The 21414-nt window shown below is 46.7% G+C and overlaps 1 protein-coding gene across 1 annotated transcript in view; it reads right to left on the reverse strand.

The window, feature by feature from the left end:
* Positions 1-398: 398 nt before the first annotated feature.
* Positions 399-21414, reverse strand: part of LOC136576957 (uncharacterized) — a 299361-nt gene continuing 278345 nt past the window's right edge. The window contains exons 47-49 of the mRNA XM_066576623.1: positions 12562-12761; positions 5180-5283; positions 399-686 (exon numbers count right to left, since the gene is read on the reverse strand). Of these exons, the coding sequence (XP_066432720.1) occupies positions 493-686; positions 5180-5283; positions 12562-12761 (498 nt within the window). The 3' untranslated portion in view covers positions 399-492. The remainder of the gene's footprint in view (positions 687-5179; positions 5284-12561; positions 12762-21414) is intronic.

Here is a 21414-nt window from a genome sequence, read left to right on the forward strand (position 1 = left end):
GGTCGGCGGCTGCGATGCGTCCGGTTGCCATGGAGACACAGCTGGCGGCGTCTCGGGAGCGCGCACGTCGGGCTGCAGCGAGCGACGGGGAAAGAGCCGGCGGCCATCTTGAGGAAACTTTTATAACTTGCTGAAACGCTGGAACGGTAAGTACGAACCAGCTAGAAATGTCATTTACAGGGGGGCTTTGTAATGTGTGTTTAATGGGGGGGACTGGGCAAAAAAAAAAATTAACTGCTTCCTCGAGACATCTCCTTTAATCTAAACTATTGACATCGGACCTTTTTTTTTAATAATCATACTGACGAGGCTTCAATTTCTTTGTAGTTATAAGAACAGTATCTCGGCCTTTAAGATGTTCTAAGTGGGTAATTTAGGAATTGCCAGACCACTGAAGGTAGTTGTAAATTGATATTAAATAATACATTGCCTGGGTGATGGGTAAGGTATTTCTATGGAGACTTGTCAGAGTGATGGGTGATGGATGACGGCTTAGGGAGTCATGCTATTGGAGATAATCTCAACGCTGGTGGTTTTTACATTGCACAACACCTGATAAACGTTTAGTGCCATTGCTGGGTTATAAAGCGTGGCTTCGTCACTTGTGATTGTACCACAGAATGATTGTCCGAAGAAATTCAATCCCCAAGCCACTGGATTTGAGTATCCCATAGTACATGCGTCTCCTGGTAACAAAAAAAGAAGCACACAATGAGTCATGATCTTTCTTGCAAAAAGTGGCAGTTCTAGGTTAGCAAGGAAGCATAATATAGTCTTTAGGACCTATGAGACCTATGCAACTTTCTAGTATACTTTGTTTATAAATTACACCAAAGTAAAACAAAAGTTACCAGCGCTCCAGTGCTAGAATAGTGAGGATAAGATGATATAGGAGTATTGCAGGAGGAAAAAGGTGACCACTTACTTTACAGGGGTGCCTTGTAATCGGCACCCCTGGATCCCAGAAGGCAGGCAAAATCGTTAGGTGCAGCAAGGGAATAATCTTTTATTAGAATACGACGCGTTTCGGCCTGGTCACGGGCCTTCCTCAAGCATAAAAAATATATAAAAATACATAGTATTTATGTATAACACTTCCACAATACGTCATTATTGACGCTCCACGGACCATGCTGAGAAGATGTCATCAAAAAAGGCTGAATAGCGTCCCCTGGGTGGACGGGCAATTGAGTGAATGCTCCAATAGGAGGTTGGTGTTATACATAAATACTGTTACGATCGTGTGGGCAGGCAAAGCACGGAACCCACACGATCGTGACCAAAGGGGATGCACACGGGTATCACCAGGGTCACACGGGACTCACACCGGTTTCAGGCAACTGACCCTGTGCTACAAGGAGGAATGAGAGTGGCCCTACCTGAGCGGGGACATTGCCCCAATAAGGGCAGCCCAGCGGTCTTCGGATCTTGTCCCTAGCTGATCCTAGGAACCACGCACCAGAACAGGATGCATTCACATGCCACAAGACAGGGACAGAATATACTGCATACAACATGCAACCACCAGTACCATATTGGAAGCTGAATATAAATACCAGGTATTGGTTGACATTTTGTACAAGATGTTGTAAGCTAGCAGGCACTTCAAGGCTCCTGGTTATACTGCTAGTCCCTACACTAACAAGGAGTCCAGTAGAACCAGACAGAGTTCACACAGCATGCTGCAACAGGACAGGACACAGATAGCAGGTCACACAGCAAGCTAACACAAAACTGACAGAATTTAAACGTACAAACAGACATGAACCAGATCACACTGCAACCCTCACCAGATAAGCATTCATGACTGCTCACCTGAGGGACCATACAGACTGACCAGGAGCTGGGTTTATATGTGAGCACAGATCCAGGGGATTGGCTAGCAGAAAGTACCACACCCAGCCAGCTCAATCATTAACCCTGAGAGTGCTGTGCTGCTGGAATCACAATAGTACAACTTGTCTCAGCAGCACACATAACAAATACTATGTCTTTTTATATATCTTTTATGCTTGAGAAAGGCCTGTGACCAGGCCGAAACGTGTCGCATTCTAATAAAAGCTCATTTCCTTGCTGCACCTAACGATTTTGCCTGCCTTCTGGGATCCAGGGGTGCCGATTACAAGGCACCCCTGTAAAGTAAGTGGTCATCTTTTTCCTCCTGCAATACTCCTATATCATCTTATGCTCACTATTCTAGCACTGGAGCGCTGCTAACTTTTGTTTTACTTTGGTGTTGTTTATTTCTATTCCGTGGCTATATTTTTACCCCTGGAATTTGCCATGACGCTCTCTTGAGGATGTCTCAACTGACCAGTGCGTAGTCCTATATTTGGATCTTGGTGAAAGAATCCAGACCATTGGAATTATACGCCACCTTGGATTGTGACGTACCGGAGCCTGTTATCTACTACACATGTCGTATTTCAAATCTCTACAGGATAGCCATCTATAAGTGGCATTATAGAAACTGCTGTATTCCTTCTGGAAAAAAAGATTTATTGTATATTTTACACTAGTAGGATTCTGAGTTATTACCCTATTTTTCTCTTTATAAGACGCATCGGATGATAAGACACACCCCATTTTAGAGGGGGGGAAAGGGGCAGCAGCAGTTCCCGCTGGTGCTCACCACCAATCAGCAGTACGTATGGGCAGCAGTGGGGAGGAGAGAAAACTCGTAACTGATCGCACATTTGTTAGCACGATCATGAGTTTATTAGTGCGACCGCAATTAAGTACACGCGATCGCGCGTTTAAACATGCGATCATACTAACTAATGCCGATGCGACAAATGAATCTTATAAAGTGAATAATACAGTAATTACCCTTAGCTTTGTTAAAGCAGTTGTCTGGAATTGAAAACCATGGCTGCTTTATTCCAAAAACAGTGCCATACCTGTACACAGGTTATTTGTGGTATTGCAGCTCAGCCCCATTCACATCAATGGAGTCGAGCTGCAACAGCAAACACAGTCTATAGACAGGAATGGTGCTGTTTCTAGAAGAGACCAGCCATGTGCTTCTAGTCATGGAAAATCTCCTTAAAGGGGTTTTGTCACTTGATACTATTAATGATCTATTGTCAGGATAGCAGATTGGCAAGGACCTGCTCCAGTTCTCCGCCAGTCAGCTGATTGTCTGGCCCTCTATCCTTGCAGTGGGGCTGGATGTCCCCACTGCACAGATAGAGAGTATGATAGGTGGTTTCACTCCCATTGAAATCAATGGGTGTGAAGCCATCTATTACACTTTCAACCCTGACCAACAGGGCCGGACATTCACATTGGTGGTCAGGGTTAGAAATGTAATAGACGGCTTCACTCCCAAGGATTTCAATGGGAGTGAAGAAGACTATTACATTTCTGGCCCTGACCACCAATGTGAACGTCAGGCCCCTCTGTACTGACAGAGAGTCAGACAATCAGCTGATCGTCAGGGATCCTGAGTGGCCAATCCTCACTGATCTCCTATTGATAACCTATCCTAACGATAGGTCATAAACCGTGACAAAACACCTTTAACCACTTCATAACATGGCCTACTTTGGGCTTAAGGACGCAACAATTTTTGGCGGATTTTCTTCTCCGTTTATCAAAAGCCATAGCTTTTTTATTTTTCTGTCGACGCGGCTGAGTAAGGGCTTGTTTTTTGCGTGGCGAACTGTAGTTTTTATCGGCGTCATTTTGGGGTACATTAACTATATTGTAAAACTTTTTTTTTTTTTTATGATAGCAGGCAGAGAAAACGCATCAATTCTGCCATAGATTTTTTTTTTTTTTTTTTACAGCGTTAATCATGCAGCATAAATGACACAATCCATTTTTTTTGCGGGTCGGTATGGTTACAATGATATCAAAATTCTTACATTTTTTTTTAGGTTTTTCCACTTTTCTGCAATAAAACCCCTTTTTTTGGAAATCTTAGCATTTTGCCTCAGTTTTTTAGCTGTTTTTTTGCTTTTTTTCCGTGCACAGTCAAAAGCATGTGCATCTTATTGTACGCGTCGTTACGGACGCGACAATACCAAATATGTGGGGTTTTATTTATTTTTTACCTTTTTTTATGCTAATCTGAGAAAAAGCCTAAAAAAATGTTTTTTTTACACTTTTTTTTTTTTTTTTTTTTTACATTTTTTTAATTCATTTTTTTAATCTTTGTTTTTTTTTACAATATTTATGTCCCCCTGGGGGACTTTGACCACTGCCCTGATGATCGCTGTCATAAGGCATGGCAGAGCTACTGCTCTGCCATGCCTTATCGCTTATACAGCGATCTCAGGCACTGGTAACACAGGACGCCAGTGTCTGGCGTCCTGTTACCATGGCGACAGGCTGGGCTCTCGCGATGACATCGCGAGAGCCGTCCGGAAACGCAAACGGAGTGCGCTCCCTCTGTGAACTCTTTCCCTGCCGCGATCTACTTAGATCGCGGCAGGGAAGGGGTTAACAGCGGGGGGGCGCATCTCCGACTCCCCCCCGCTGTTGCAGCGGGACGCCGGCTGTGACTGACAGCCGGCTCCCGCTGCGGGATAGCGCGGGATCATATGCGATCTCGCGCTATCCCCAGGACGTAAGTTTATGCCCTGTTGCGGGAAGTACCACGCTCCCAGGACGTAAACTTACGCCCTGCAGCGGGAATGGGTTAAAAGGAGCCTGTCACCTCCCTCCTGCACCACAAACTAAGTTATGGTGCTGTTAGGGGGCATGAAAGGGAGCTGGGTGATTTATTTTTTAATCCTCTGTCCTCCTCTGAAGTCACCATGCATCAGGAAAATCTGTTGTCAGAGTCCTGTGCACGCGCTCTCTTATACAGGTCCATGGGAGAGCATGTGCATGGCAAGGCAATCTGAAAAGTGTCGGACTGCAGTGCGGCACGCCATCTTCGGTGGCTGACAGAGAAGCAACGCAGAGGTCAGTAAGTAGAAGGAAGTACAGCACCCGGCTCACTGTCACATCTGTTAACAGCACCATAACTTAGTTTAGGGTCCTGGAGAGAGGTGACAGGTTCCCTTTAAGTTCCCTCCCACACACAGCAAACACCTTGGACAAGATGGAAACTGGCAAGTGGCTCTTATACTGCAAAATATTTTGCATCAAGTGCCTTTTTTTTATTCTGCTGATTATTTTTCTGACCACACTATAGAATACAGCTCGTTTTCACACAAGCTTTACTTACCAGTATTGTTAAGCTGGTACTTCAAATAGCGTTTCTGGAAATTTCCAATATCTGTTCTCTGTACAGGGTTGAGATCAGCGAATGAATCGCCAAACCATTGATTACTGCAAGACAAATATGGTGTCATAAGATATATCAGTCGCTACACTGTAAAAATTGAGTAGTTGCTTGATAATTAATGATCACCATATGGGACCCATTTACGTAAATTGTTTACAGAAGTACAGGGAGTGGACAAAAAAAAGGAAACACTATACGAAATGCATGGGATTTAATCATTAGCACTGAGCTGCCCTTTTGACCCCTGCTTGACTGAGAGCTTTCCTGCCAAATTTGTGTTTACTTCACCTCTTGGCCTGCTCTGGATGGTTTTGGGAGCTAGCTGGTAACAGCAACTGAGTGGCTCAAACCTCTGACTAATGGAACCTTGTTGCTCGGGCAGATGTTCATTTCTGCCCAGCAGCATCTGTGTCATATTACTGCCACTTAAAATTGGTCACTACATGTCTTATTGAATTATGATCCCATGTAATTTGGGGCATGCATTTCGTACGGTGTTTTCATATTTTTGCCCACCCTCTGTTGTATATATTTTTGTATATCTTCACTAGGGGTGGCTTCACGCGAGCATGTTTTTGTGGGTATACAGGTGCGCACCCCTGTACGCGCAAAAACACGCATGTACGAAGGTCCGTACATTGCATTCAATGGAGCTGCAGCTGCTGCCGGCGGCTCCATTGAAGGCAATGGTCTTCCGGCATCACTGAATTGGTGTTCAGGGAAGGGCTTTAAATATAAGCTCTTCCCTGAAAAACAAGAATTTTAGTGTAAAAAATGAAAAATGTACCTGTCCGCAGCTGCCATGTTCCCGCGGGGATGAAGAACATATCTGCCGCATACAGCAAATGTTTCCTTCCCCCCCCCCTGCAAGGAAAAAGAATTCCCTGCTGCACCTGCCACATCTGTGACAGATGCAGCAAAAGAATTCTTCATCCCTGCGGGGAATAAAGAATTCCCTACCACAACTGTGGCAGAGGATCGCAATGTTCTCTTATTGCTTTCAATGGGACCGGCACTTCTGCAGTCCCATTGAAAGCAATGGGCTGCTGCAAGCCCTGCAGGGATTTTCAGGGAAGGGCTTTAAATATAAGCCCTTCCCTGAAAATCATCCCTAGAATGTGTTTAAAAAAAAAATAAAATATATATATATATATATATATATATACTCACCTCTCTTCAGCTGCTGGGGCTCAGGCGCGTCCAGTCTGTCTTCTCCCTCCACTGCTCTGAAGCTCTTTTAGCAGGTGGGGGTTTAAAATCCCCACCTGCTTAAAGAGCTGTATCTGATTGGCTCAGCACTCAGAAGTGCCGGTCCCATTGAAAGCAATAGGAGAACATTGCTATCCTCTGCTACAGCTGTCACAGCTGTGGTAGGGAATTCTTTATTCCTCGCAGGGATGAAGAATTCTTTTGCTGCATCTGTCATAGTTGTGGCAGGTGCAGCAGGGAATTCTTTTTCCTCGTGGGGAGGAAGGAAACATCTGGCGCATGCGGCAGATGTGTTCTTCATCCCTGCGGGGACACGGCAGCGGCGGACAGGTAGTGTAAAAAAAAACCAAAACCTAAAATTCTTGTTTTACAGGGAAGAGCTTATAGTTAAAGCTCTTCCCTGAAAAACAATTATGGGGTGCCGGTAGACCATTGTCTTCAATGGAGCCGCCGGCGGCAGCCGCAGCTCCATTGAAGACAATGCGTGTATCTCCTATGGTGCAGGCATGTCCTATCTTTGTAGGCACACGCCTGTAAAGCACGGACCTGTGCACACACAATAGGGAAGGCATTGGTTTTAATAGAAGCATGCTTTTGTGCACACGTATGCACACACAAAACCACGCTCGTGTGAAGCCACCCTAATGCTGTATTGTATACATTTGAATTCCTTTAAAATTGTCTTTAATTGTTCAAGAGTTACAGCATAAAAAATAAAGCCTGGGTGGTGTTAACATCATGGAAACTATTCCAGATAGTCTATGACCATGGGTACAATTACTTAACATCGTATACACTGTATAACATAACAAATTAGAAAAGATACCTTGTAAAATAAGTACTAAATGGCACGCGGATGATTCAAAGATCTCGTTTGGTCCACCAATTGCTGAAATGCATTTTGTGTGTGGGTTGTGGTTGATGAGCCACACCAAATCCCCCAGATTTTGTAGAATTTATCTGGACATTTTCTATTTTTATATACTATTTTTTCATACGGGAGAATGGAATTCACAAGATTGCGCAATTGGGGGAGCGTCGGGGTCTCTTATCCATCCAGCACAATGCTACAGCCATGCAGGCCAGAAACAGCACCTCACCAAAAATAATACAGATATGGAATTGCCACTGCTCTTCATCCAGTATACCTAGCAGACATACAGCAGGGTTTGGTGGAAGTGGCACCCCCAATAGTTGTTCCAAAAAGTCTGTAACTTCTGTCCAGAAGGAGTGTACCACCGGGCAACTCCACATCAGATGGTTAAAATTAGCATTGGGTGCCTGACAGCGATGACATTGCGTGTTAGGGGTTCTATTCATCCTACAGAGTCTGCTTGGTGTCAAGTAACATTGATGAATAATGTGCAGTTGAATCATCTTGTTGTTAGCTGCTGGCGAGACTGAGGTATAGGAGGACATTGTGGTACTCCACTCCTCTTCAGAGAGTGAGAGGCACTGGCGTACGGTGAGGGGAAGCAGGGGTCGCAATGGCTACCCGGCCCCTGAGCTGTCTGCCACATGATGGCTGAGAAGGGAGAGGGGGGGAGGGAGAGGGGAGAGATGGGAGGCAGCGCCGCAGGTTGGCCCTCACAGAGGGGAGGGCTGTTACATGTGGAGTTGGCAGCCAATTACAGGCTGCAGACTCCCACGGTGCGCGGCCCTCCCACTGATAGGCTGCAGCTGTGATTGGTCACAGCTGCAGTCTATCAGTCTCTGCCAGCCAGTGATTACCAGGGGGAGGGGCTAGGGTGGCTCTACTCACCTCCGGAGCGCTGGATGCACAGGACCTGCAGGAGGACCTGTGGCTGCAGATCACATGACCAGGCTCTGGTCATGTGATCAAAGGACGGGACTTTCCATTACAGGCTGCCCAGAGACTGCTGCAGAGGTGAGTAGAGGAGAAATTGTAATTATATATGTATAGCTGGTATATATATATATATATACAGGATATACACAGGTTACACCAGCATGGGACATACCACTATATACAGGGATAGAGGGGTATATACATCCTGTATATAGTGATATGTACCATGCTGGTGTAATCTGTGTATCTCCTGTATATAATAATATATGTGCAGCTGGTATAAGTTATACCAGCTGTATATATATATAATTATATACAGGAGAGGTATAACTTATACCAGCTGTACATGTATAATTATATACAGGAGATACCCAGGTTATACCAGCTGTACATAAATAATTATATACAGGAGAGGTATAACCTATACCAGCTGTACATATATAATTATATACAGTATATATCCAGGCTATACCAGCTGTACATATAATTATATAAGGAGAGGTATAACTTATACCAGCTGTACATATATAATTATATACAAGAGATCTCTAGGTTACACCAGCATGGGACATACCACTATATACAGGGATATAGGGGGATATACATCCTGTATATAGTGATATGTACCATGCTGGTGTAACCTGGAGATCTCTTGTATATAATTATATATGTACAGCTGGTATAAGTTATACCTCTCCTGTATATAATTATATGTACAGCTGGTATAGCCTGCATATATACTGTATATAATTATATATGTACAGCTGGTATAGGTTATACCTCTCCTGTATATAATTATTTATGTACAGCTGGTATAACCTGGGTATCTCCTGTATATAATTATACATGTACAGCTGGTATAAGTTATACCTCTCCTGTATATAGTTATATATGTACAGCTGGTATAACCTGGGTATATAGTGTATATAATTATATATGTACAGCAAGTATAAGTTATACCTCTCCTGTGTATAGTTATATATGTACAGCTGGTATAACCTGGGTATATACTGTATATAATTATATATGTACAGCTAGTATAAGTTATACCTCTCCTGTATATAGTTATATATGTACAGCTGGTATAACCTGGGTATATACTGTATATAATTATATATGTACAGCTAGTATAAGTTATACCTCTCCTGTATATAATTGTATATGTACAGCTGGTATAACCTGGGTATATACTGTATATTTGAACACTTTACACACAACTGAAAAACGTATCCGAAACTTGCATGCAGTTTAAAACCCGCATGTACTGGTTGAATCCACGTGCGGTTTTTAATACTGCATGCGGTTTTTGGATGTGATTTTAATTGTGGTTCAAAAATGCAACAAAATCCATGAACACAGTCTGAGGCCGGCTGCACACAACTGGGTCGGATTCTGCATGCGTGAGCCCAGCGGCGGAATCCAACCCTGTGCCCCGCTGGCATCCGTGCATAGCTGTAATTTCTTCTTTTCTGTACTGCGAATGGTCCGCAAGGCGAGCTGTCGGACCCGCGCTGTACAGTTTTTTTTCTTTTAATCACTGACTTTCCAGTGCCGTCGCTAGGAGATGACGCGGGTGCCTGCCACGTTTCGGCAATGTCAGGGCAGCGGGTCGCACGGCTTGCATTATGTTCAATGGAGGTCGTCCGTACAGAATCTGCACTAAAATAGAGGAAAAAACGCTTTTCCATAGCATGTTATGGGCGGTACATTCTGCGGAATCCGTGGGCAGATGCCCGCTCCATATTCCGCAATGCAAATCCAGCCGTGTGCAGCCGGCCTTAGGCTAATTTCACACGATTAAGTCTGATATTGGAGCGTGAAACTATGCCCCATATCACACTCGCTAACGTGTGCTGTACACACGGATGTGAGGGGTTTTGTGTTAAAACCAGCTCGCATCACATCATCATATTCTCATGCGATGCAGAGAAAAAACTAAAAAAATTGCTCCTGTGTATGATCGCATTCAGAAGAATATTCATGTGCGATCTGTGCATCTTACAATGCACAAATCTTGTACAATTTTTGCGGCCGTGTGAAAGCAGCCTAAGACATTACTAACAGGTTTTTATGTAGTCAAGGAAAGGAGTCCTGATGAGAAGGCTTACACCAAGGGGCTACATCATGTTTGTAAATTAGCACGGTTTAGGTATAGGTACGGGTACAGATGGGGGGGGACAGCTGAACTTTTGCACCCGGGCCCCTTAGCCTTTAGGTACGCCCCTGGTGAGGGGATTATTTCTCGCCATTTGTCCAAGACCCTCAGCTCCACGTGTGAAATTTCAGCTTGGTTGAGGTGCGTATATATCTGTGAGATTAACCCCCTAGGTCCCCTAGGGAATTGGGCGCTGAGCACATGTCTTAATTGAAGGTATCTGTAGAAACTGGTTCTAGGGATCTGGTAAAGCTGCTGCAGCTGCTCAAAAGAGGCCAAAACACTGTTTATGTACAAGTGTTCCAAGGAGGTGATTCCAAGATCTATCCAGAATTGCGTATCTGGAAGATTCAACAAGTGTGGGAGTGCTCTGTTACTCCATAGGGGGGTTTCCAGGGGAGTGCCCTCATACCTAGTGATCTGTTTACACATCTGCCAGACTCTAGCGGCCAATCTATGTGTTGGGAGCAGCAGTCTAGTATGTGGGTCAGTTTTTTCCAGTACAATCCAGAGGGAGGTCTCAGACAAGAAGTGCATCAAATGATGTTCCGAGTTTGGGAGGTCTGAATCAGAAAGCCAGTGGCAAATATATCTAATTTGGCCCGCCAAATAATATAGTTTAAAGTCGGACAGTGTCGTGCCTGCCATATCTTTAGGGTGCTGTAGGGTTTCCAAACGGAGTTTCACTCTGGCCTTACCCCAGATGAAGGAGGTTAATAGAGAGTTAGTTTTATTAAAAACCTTTAGTGTTACTATCGTATTTGCGTGTTCCAAGCAGTACAGAAATTTGGGGAGAATTATCATTTTAATAAGATTGATACGACCCGCTACCAATAGGGGCAGTGAACTCCAAATCTTAAATTTATTCTGAAGAAAAGGGAAAAGAGGAGCCACATTCAAATTGAAGCTATAAGCAAAATCTCTAGATATATGGATTCCAAGGTATTTAAAATTTGGTTTGACATAAACAGAATCAAGTCATCTGCATATAATCCAACCCTGTTTTCCCTTGAGCCCATTACTATGACTTAGTAGAGTGGATCTTGACGAAGGAGTAATGCCAATGGCTCTATGGCCAGTGCAAACAAGAGAGGGGAGAGAGGGCAGCCCTAGCAAGTCCCCCTGGTTAGTTGAAAAGGGATAGAAGTCATATTTACCAAGACCGTAGGGACCGGAAAACTATACATCATGGAGACCCATTTAATAAATATTACCCCGGTTATAAATGTTCTTATGGTTGATTCATTTGGGTCTAGATAGAATGATACAACTACTAAAGAGTAGGCTTGCTACTGTCTATTAAGCCCATAGTGTGAAGGGTCTGAACTGCTTGTTTCGCTTTCTGTGGCCTGTCATAGCAACCACCTTTAGAGGATTTTACAGCATAGAGAGTTATACAGCTCCCCCTAAAGGCTTTGGACACCTTTTGGGGGGCAATTTTAATCAAATTGATATATTTTAGTCTGAAAATCAGGTTTATAATGATTTTATTACACATTTTCAACAGTTTTGTCTTGCATGTATTCTAAAACACTGCAGGCTGCTCAGTCTCACTCAGTGTGAACTCCATAATGTGAGCTCAGTCTGCAGCCCCTCTCTCTGCTCTCCATCATCAGAGAGCCCGTCTGACAGATTTCACACTGAGCTGGACTGAGCACAGGACTGAGTACTCATCTACTGGAAATACTCCACTGATACTGGGAAATTAACATTGGGATGGAGAACAATTATGTACTGCCTAATGGGAGTTGTTTTTCCTTCTTCTGAATCAACACTGTAAGAAAATACGTTGCACTAGATGGGCATGGCTACAGAAGGCAAGATTATGTCTCACAGGAGTTAGCATATCTGTATGGTTGAGAACTGCAACCCCCATTGTCCAAATGAAAAGTCTTCATTACAGTGATCACCCTTCTTCCAAAACCAGTGCCAGATGCGCCGATAAGTTGTGCCTGGTACTGTATCTCTTTCCTGTTCAATAGAGCTGAGCTGCAGTACCAAACACAACCACAAAGACAATTGTGGCACTGTTTCTCGAAGAAAGTAGCCAGGTCTTTTCAGTCGTTCACAAGCCCTGACTTGGAAATACAAATATAATGTTGGACATGTATAGAGCACAAGAAGCTATACATTATATGGTCTACTTACACGATTTCACACTGTCCACATGTGAGGTTAAGTGGAATCCTGCTCAGCATGTTTCCATTTATGGCACGAATCAAAGTACGGAGTAAACCGCACCACTTCTGAATCTCGTCTGTGCCCATATTAATAAATTGTGGGAATACAAGTCTTGTAACTGGTTCCATGAAGTTTTCTTGCATGGCGCGTGACGTTGACATTTGATTCTGAAAAGATGTTTGAAAACAAAAAAAGAGTATTGAAGGTAAACTAATGCTCATATTAAAACAAAATATGGTGTGGGGAAGGGGCAGAAGGCTCTTCCTCTATCCTCATCTTCATTTCTGTTGAATCTCATTAACCCCTTAAGGACATGGCCTATTTTGGCATTAAGGACCAAGCGATTTTTGGTATTTTTCCATCTCCATTTTTCAAAAGCCATAACTTTTTTATTTTTCCGTCAACGCGGCCGTATAAGGACTTCTTTTTGGCGTCGCAAACTCTAGTTTTTATCGGTGCCACTTTTGGGTACATAGACTATATCGTAAAACTTTTATTATTTTTTTATGATAACAGGGAGAGAAAACGCATCAATTCTGCCATAGTTTTTTTTTTTACAGCGTTAATCATGCAGCATAAATGACACACTACATTTTTTCTGCGGGTCGGTACGGTTACAACGATACCAAAATTCTTATTTTTTAGGTTTTTACTAGAGATGAGCGAACACCAAAATGTTCGGGTGTTCGTTATTCGGAACGAACTTCCCGCGATGCTCGAGGGTTCGTTTCGAACAACGAACCCCATTGAAGTCAATGGGCGACCAGAGCATTTTTGTATTTCGCCGATGCTCGCTAAGGTTTTCATGTGTGAAAATCTGGGCAATTCAAGAAAGTGATGGGAATGACACAGAAACGGATAGGGCAGGCGAGGGGCTACGTGTTGGGCTGCATCTCAAGTTCACAGGTCCCACTATTAAGCCACAATACCGGCAAGAGTGCCCCCCCCCCCTCCCAACAACTTTTACTTCTGAAAAGCCCTCATTAGCATGGCATACCTTTGCTAAGCACCACACTAGCTACAACAAAGCACAATCACTGCCTGGATGACACTCCGCTGCCACTTCTCCTGGGTTACATGCTGACCAACCGCCCCCCCTCCCCCCCACAGCGCACACCAAAGTGTCCCTGCGCAGCCTTCAGCTGCCCTCATGCCACGCCACACTCATGTCTATTTAGAAGTGCGTCTGCCATGAGGAGGAACCGCAGGCACACACTGCAGAGGGTTGGCATGGCTAGGCAGCGTCCCTCTTTAAAAGGGGCGGGGCGATAGCCCACAATGCTGTACAGAAGCAATGAGAAATAGAATCCTGTGCCACCGCCATCAGGAGCTGCACACGTGGGCATAGCAATGGGGAACCTATGTGCCACACACTATTCATTCTGTCAAGGTGTCTGCATGCCCCAGTCAGACTGGTAATATGCACCTTAACAGTAACCGCGTTGGTGGTAATGTGGTGGTGACTGAGGACCTAGTAGCACGGTTGTATTTTGTTGGTTTTCGGAATGCGGCCAGGATTAAGTGGGCCGTGGCGGGGGGATGGTGTGGGGGCTCTCGTTGTGTCGGTAAAGGTGAAATTCTTGGACTGCCACCAGACGAACCAATGCAAAGGCATTTGCCAAGAATGTTTTCCCTGTTGGAGGAGGAGGGGGATGTTTTTGAGGCACTACGTGTCCTCTCCACGTGTCCGTGGTTATATGCACCTTTACAGTAACCGCGTTGGTGGTAATGTGGTGGTGACTGCAGACCTAGTAGCACGGTTGTATTTTGTTGGTTTTCGGAATGCGGCCAGGATTAAGTGGGCCGTGGCGGGGGGATGGTGTGGGGGCTCTCGTTGTGTCGGTAAAGGTGAAATTCTTGGACTGCCACCAGACGAACCAATGCAAAGACATTTGCCAAGAATGTTTTCCCTGTTGGAGGAGGAGGGGGATGTTTTTGAGGCACTACGTGTCCTCTCCACGTGTCCGTGGTTATATGCACCTTTACAGTAACCGCGTTGGTGGGAAATGGCCTCGCCGCCATCATGTCTTTGGGAAGCCTCTGTTTCCACACCCCAGAGACATACCATTAGCAGCGGTATAGGCAGAGGCCAGAATTCGTAACATTTCAGCCGTAGCATTAGGACAGGCCCCACTAACATATCACTAGCAGCAGTATAGCGGGAGCGCAGTCTTCGTTCCATGTCAGCAATAGTAGCACTCAAGACAGGCCCCAGTAACAATTCCGAAGCAGCAGTATAGCGGGAGCGCAGTCTTAGTTCCATTTCAGTAGCCTTAGTATAGCCAAGGCCCAAGTTACATTTATGTAGCTAAAGTGTAGGCCAACCCCACACACCTTTCTGTACCATGAGTGCAGGCGAAGAACATACAAATTGCTATGATTACACTGTAGCTGAGGGCCCCAAAAATTTGGTGTACCAACAGTACTAATGTACCTCAGTAAAAATTGGCCATGCCCAACCAAGATGGCAGGTGAATCGCTTTGGTTAATGTGGCTTAAGTGGTAACTAGGCCTGGAGGCAGCCCAGTGTAACGAAAAATTGGTTCAAGTTAAAGTTCCAATGCTTTTAAGCGCATTGAAACTTATAAAAATTTTCAGAAAAATTATTTGAGTGAGCCTTGTGGCCCTAAGAAAAATTGCCCGTTCAGCGTGATTACGTGAGGTTTCAGGAGGAGGAGCAGGAGGAGGAGGAGGAATATTAGACACAGATTGATGAAGCAGAAATGTCCCCGTTTTGGATGGTGAGAGAGAACGTAGCTTCCATCCGCGGGTGCAGCCTACGTATTGCTTACGTATTGCTGCTGTCCGCTGGTGGAGAACAGAAGTCTGGGGAAATCCAGCCTTTGTTCATCTTGATGAGTGTTAGCCTGTCGGCACTGTCGGTTGACAAGCGGCTACGCTTATCTGTGATGATTCCCCCAGCCGCACTAAACACCCTCTCCGACAAGACGCTAGCCGCAGGACAAGCAAGCACCTCCAGGGCATACAGCGCTAGTTCAGGCCACGTGTCCAGCTTCGACACCCAGTAGTTGTAGGGGGCAGAGGCGTCACCAAGGATGGTCGTGCGATCCGCTACGTACTCCCTCACCATCCTTTTACAGTGCTCCCGCCGACTCAGCCGTGACTGGGGAGCGGTGACACAGTCTTGGTGGGGAGCCATAAAGCTGGCCAGGCCCTTAAAGACTGTTGCACTGCCTGGGATGTACATGCTGCTCGATCTACGCACATCCCCTGCTACCTTGCCCTCGGTACTGCGCCTTCTGCCACTAGCGCTGTCGGCTGGGAATTTTACCATCAGCTTGTCCGCAAGGGTCCTGTGGTATAGCAACACTCTCGAACCCCTTTCCTCTTCGGGAATCAGAGTGGGCAGGTTCTCCTTATACCGTGGATCGAGCAGTGTGTACACCCAGTAATCCGTCGTGGCCAGAATGCGTGCAACGCGAGGGTCACGAGAAAGGCATCCTAACATGAAGTCAGCCATGTGTGCCAGGGTACCTGTACGCAACACATGGCTGTCTTCACTAGGAAGATCACTTTCAGGATCCTCCTCCTCCTCCTCCTCAGGCCATACACGCTGAAAGGATGACAGGCAATCAGCCGGTGTACCGTCAGCAGCGGCCCAAGCTGTCTCTTCCCCCTCCTCCTCATCCTCCTCATGCTCCTCCTCCTCCTCCTGTACGCGCTGAGAAATAGACAGGAGGGTGCCCTGACTATCCAGCGGCATACTGTCTTCCCCCGCCCCCGTTTCCGAGCGCAAAGCAGCTGCCTTTATGGTTTGCAGGGAATTTCTCAAGATGCATAGCAGAGGAATGGTGACGCTAATGATTGTAGCATCGCCGCTCACCACCTGGGTAGACTCCTCAAAATTACCAAGGACATGGCAGATGTCTGCCAACCAGGCCCACTCTTCTGAAAGGAATTGAGGAGGCTGACTCCCACTGCGCCGCCCATGTTGGAGTTGGTATTCGACTATAGCTCTACGTTGTTCATAGAGCCTGGCCAACATGTGGAGCGTAGAGTTCCACCGTGTGGGCACGTCGCACAGCAGTCGGTGCACTGGCAGCTTAAAGTGATGTTGCAGGGTGCGCAGGGTGGCAGCGTCCGTGTGGGACTTGCGAAAATGTGCGCAGAGCCGGCGCGCCTTTACGAGCAGGTCTGACAAGCGTGGGTAGCTTTTCAGAAAGCGCTGAACCACCAAATTAAAGACGTGGGCCAGGCATGGCACGTGCGTGAGGCTGCCGAGCTGCAGAGCCGCCACCAGGTTACGGCCGTTGTCACACACGACCATGCCCGGTTGGAGGCTCAGCGGTGCAAGCCAACAGTCGGTCTGCTGTGGCAGACCCTGCAGCAGTTCGTGGGCCGTGTGCCTCTTATCGCCTAAGCTGAGTAGTTTCAGCACGGCCTGCTGACGCTTGCCCACCGCTGTGCTGCCACACCGCGCGACACCGACTGCTGGCGACATGCTGCTGCTAACACATCTTGATTGCGAGACAGAGGAGGAGGAGGAGGAGGAGGGTGCTTTAGTGGAGGAAGCATACACCTCCGCAGATACCACCACAGAGCTGGGGCCCGCAATTCTGGGGGTGGGTAGGACGTGAGCGGTCCCGGGCTCTGACTCTGTCCCAGCCTCCACTAAATTCACCCAATGTGCCGTCAGGGAGATGTAGTGGCCCTGCCCGCCTGTGCTTGTCCACGTGTCCGTAGTTAAGTGGACCGTGGCAGTAACCGCATTGGTGAGGGCGCGTACAATGTTGCAGGAGACGTGGTCGTGCAGGGCTGGGACGGCACATCGGGAAAAGTAGTGGCGACTGGGAACTGAGTAGCGCGGGGCCGCCGCCTCCATGATACTTTTGAAGGACTCCGTTTCCACAACCCTATACGGCAGCATCTCAAGGCTGATGAATTTTGCTATGCGGACGGTTAACGTTTGAGCGTGCGGGTGCGTGGCAGCGTACTTGCGCTTGCGCTCCAACAGTTGCGCAAGCGACGGCTGGACGGTGCGCTGAGCTACACTGCTGGATGGGGCCGAAGACAGCGGAGGTGAGGGTGGGGCACAGGGGGAGAGGCAGGGGTGCAAACTGGAGGCGCTGAACGGCCTTCGTCCCACCTTGCGGGGTGCTTGGCCATCATATGTCTGCGCATGGTGGTGGTGGTGAGGCTGTTGGTTTTGGCTCCCCGGCTGAGCTTTGCGCGACAAAGGTTGCACACCACTGTTCGTCGGTCGTCAGGCGTCTCTGTGAAAAACTGCCAGACCTTAGAGCACCTCGGCCTCTGCAGGGTGGCATGGCGCGAGGGGGCCCTTTGGGAAACAGTTGGTGGATTATTCGGTCTGGCCCTGCCTCTACCCCTGGCCACCGCACTGCCTCTTGCAACCTGCCCTGCTGATGCCCTTGACTCCCCCTCTGAAGACCTGTCCTCCTGAGTAAGCGTTGCACACCAGGTGGGGTCAGTCACCTCATCGTCCTGCTGCTCTTCCTCCGAATCCTCTGTGCGCTGCTCCCTCGGACTTACTGCCCTTACTACTACCTCACTGCAAGACAACTGTGTCTGATCGTCATCGTCCTCCTCACCCACAGAAAGTTGTTGAGACAGTTGGCGGAAGTCCCCAGCCTCTTCCCCCGGACCCCGGGAACTTTCGAATGGTTGGGCATCAGTGACGATAAACTCCTCTGGTGGGAGAGGAACCGCTGCTGCCCAATCTAAGCAGGGGCCCGAGAACAGTTCCTGGGAGTGCTCCCGCTCCTGAGCAGGTGTTATTGTAGTGGAGTGAGGAGGCTGGGAGGAAGGAGGAGCAGCAGACAGAGGATTCGGATTGGCAGCAGTGGACGGCGCAGAACTGCGGGTAGACGATAGGTTGCTCGAAGCACTTTCTGCCATCCAGGACAGGACCTGCTCACACTGCTCATTTTCTAATAACCGTCTCCCGCGTGGACCCATTAATTGGGCGATGAATGTGGGGACGCCAGAAACGTGCCTCTCTCCTAATCGCGCAGCAGTCGGCTGCGACACACCTGGATCAGGAGCTTGGCCTGTGCCCACACCCTGACTTGGCCCTCCGCGTCCTCGGCCGCGTCCACGTCCTCTAGGCCTACCCCTACCCCTCAGCATGCTGTATTACCAGTGATTTGATTTCACAGGCAGGAAATAAATTGGCGCAAGACTGCAGGCCAAATATAATTTTTTCCCTTTTTTGAAAACGAAAGGCCCCACTGCCTCTAGTGAATGAATAATCTAAGTTTAATAACTGTGCTGTTTTCCTGCTAATGTGTCACAGAACGTGAGGGTAGCAGAGTTATTAACTGTGGCAGAGCAGGTATTTTTTTTCCCAATTAAGGAAAGCAAATGGCGAAGCCAGGAGTAAAACGTAGCTGGGTGCGTATGATTTTTAAAGGTGTCACACGCAGCCGACACGTGTCCACCGCCCTTAGGACGGACAGAGGCCGGACAAATAGAATTATTTTCCGTTTTTTGGCACCAAAAGGCAGCACTGCGTATATTCTATGAACATGAGAAGTTTAATAACTGTGCTGTGTCCCTGCTAATGTGTCACAGAACGTGAGGGTAGCAGAGTTATTAACTGTGGCAGAGCAGGTATTTTTTTCCCAATTAAGGAAAGCAAATGGCGAAGCCAGGAGTAAAACGTAGCTGGGTGCGTATGATTTTTAAAGGTGTCACACGCAGCCGACACGTGTCCACCGCCCTTAGGACGGACAGAGGCCGGACAAATAGAATTATTTTCCGTTTTTTGGCACCAAAAGGCAGCACTGCGTATATTCTATGAACATGAGAAGTTTAATAACTGTGCTGTTTTCCTGCTAATGTGTCACAGAACGTGAGGGTAGCAGAGTTATTAACTGTGGCAGAGCAGGTATTTTTTTTCCCAATTAAGGAAAGCAAATGGCGAAGCCAGGAGTAAAACGTAGCTGGGTGCGTATGATTTTTAAAGGTGTCACACGCAGCCGACACGTGTCCACCGCCCTTAGGACGGACAGAGGCCGGACAAATAGAATTATTTTCACTTGTTTTACAAGCAAAAGGCAGCACTGCATATATTCAATGAATAATAACTGTGTTGTGGCCCTGCCTATACAATTCTTTCCCTGCAGTATCAATGGAGGGTGCAATGCTCTGCAGAAGCGATTTTGAGAAGCAAAAAAAAATGCAGCACAGCTAACAGCAGCCTGGACAGTACTGCACACGGATAAATATGGCCCTAGAAAGGACCGTTGAGGTTCTTGAAGGCTACACTCACTCCTAACACTCTCCCTGCCTATGCAGCACTTCTGTCCCTAATGCCAGGTGCAACGGTCTGCAGAGGCGATTTTGAGAAAAAAAAAATTGCCACTGCTAACAGCAGCCAACACACAGCTATCAGTGGCCCTAATAAGGACCTTTGGGGGGTCTTGAAGCCTACACTAACTACCAATTCTTTCCCTACAGCAGCTCCGGTACAAACAGCACTGTCCCTCATCTAAATCACACGGCATCTGAGGCGAACCGCGGGAGGGGCCGACTTTTATATTAGGCGAATACCTGATCTCGCCAGCCACTCACAGCAGGGGGGTGGTATAGGGCTTGAACGTCACAGGGGGAAGTTGTAATGCCTTCCCTGTCTTTCAATTGGCCAGAAAAGCGCGCTAACGTCTCAGGGAAGGAAGTGAAAATAACCAGAACACCGCATGGTGTTCGTTACGAATAACGAACATCCCGAACACCCTAATATTCGCACGAATATCAAGCTCGGAAGAACACGTTCGCTCATCTCTAGTTTTTACACTTTTTTGCAATAAAACCCCTTTTTTTGGAAATCTTTTTTTTTTCTCTGCATTCAAAGTCCTGTAACTTTTTAATTTTTCTATGTACGTAGTTCTATGATGGCTTATTTTTTGCGAGACGAGCTGTAGTTTTTATTGATACCATTTTGAGGAATGTACAGCCTTTTTAATCACTTTTATTGCATTTTTGGTGAGGCAAAATGCTAAAAATTAGCATTTTGCTTCTGTTTTCTAGCGGGTTTTTTTACACTTTTTGCCGTTCAAAATAAAAAGCATGTTCAACTTTTTGTACATGTTGTTACGAATGCGTCAATACCAAATATGTGGGGTTTTTAATTTTTTTTAACCTTTTTTTTATGCTAATATTAAAAAAAGCACAAAAAAGTTTTTTTTTTTAACATTTTTTTAATTTTTTTTTTTTTTACACAGTTTGAGTCCCTCTGAGGGACTTGCAGCACTGTACCTATGATCGCTGTGATAGGGCATGGCAGAGCTACTGCCCTGCCATGCCTTATCGCTTATACAGTGATCATAGGCATTGGCACTACAGGACGCCAGTGTCTGGTGTTCTGTTGCCATGGTGACAGGCCGGGCTCTCGCGATAACATCGCTAGAGCTGGCTGAAAACACAGAGGGAGCGCGCTCCCTCTGTGAACTCTTTCCCTGCCGCGACCTACTTAGTTCGTGGCAGGGAAGGGGTTAACAGCGGGGGGCGCATCTCCGATGCTCCCCCGCTGTTGCAGCGGGATGCCGGCTGTGACTGACAGCCGGCTCCCGCTGTGGGATAGCGTGAGGTCAGTCATGTTCTTGCGCTATCCCGATGATGTACCGATATGTCATGTTGCGGGAAGTACCAGGCTTCCATGACGTTAAAAGGGGTTAAAAGGGGGCCTAAAAGTACCAATCCCTCCTTAAGCAACAGTAGATGTGTATTAGATGTAGTTCAGACTGAAATGTGTGTAATCTGTAGATCTTTTTTTCTGTTGGTTTCTATAAATGTACGTTTTCGACCTTCACACTTGCTAAGTGGATGGTCTCTTCCCGC

The sequence above is a fragment of the Eleutherodactylus coqui genome, chromosome 8 (genome assembly GCF_035609145.1).
Source record: "Eleutherodactylus coqui strain aEleCoq1 chromosome 8, aEleCoq1.hap1, whole genome shotgun sequence".
NCBI classification, from domain to species: Eukaryota; Metazoa; Chordata; class Amphibia; order Anura; family Eleutherodactylidae; genus Eleutherodactylus; species Eleutherodactylus coqui.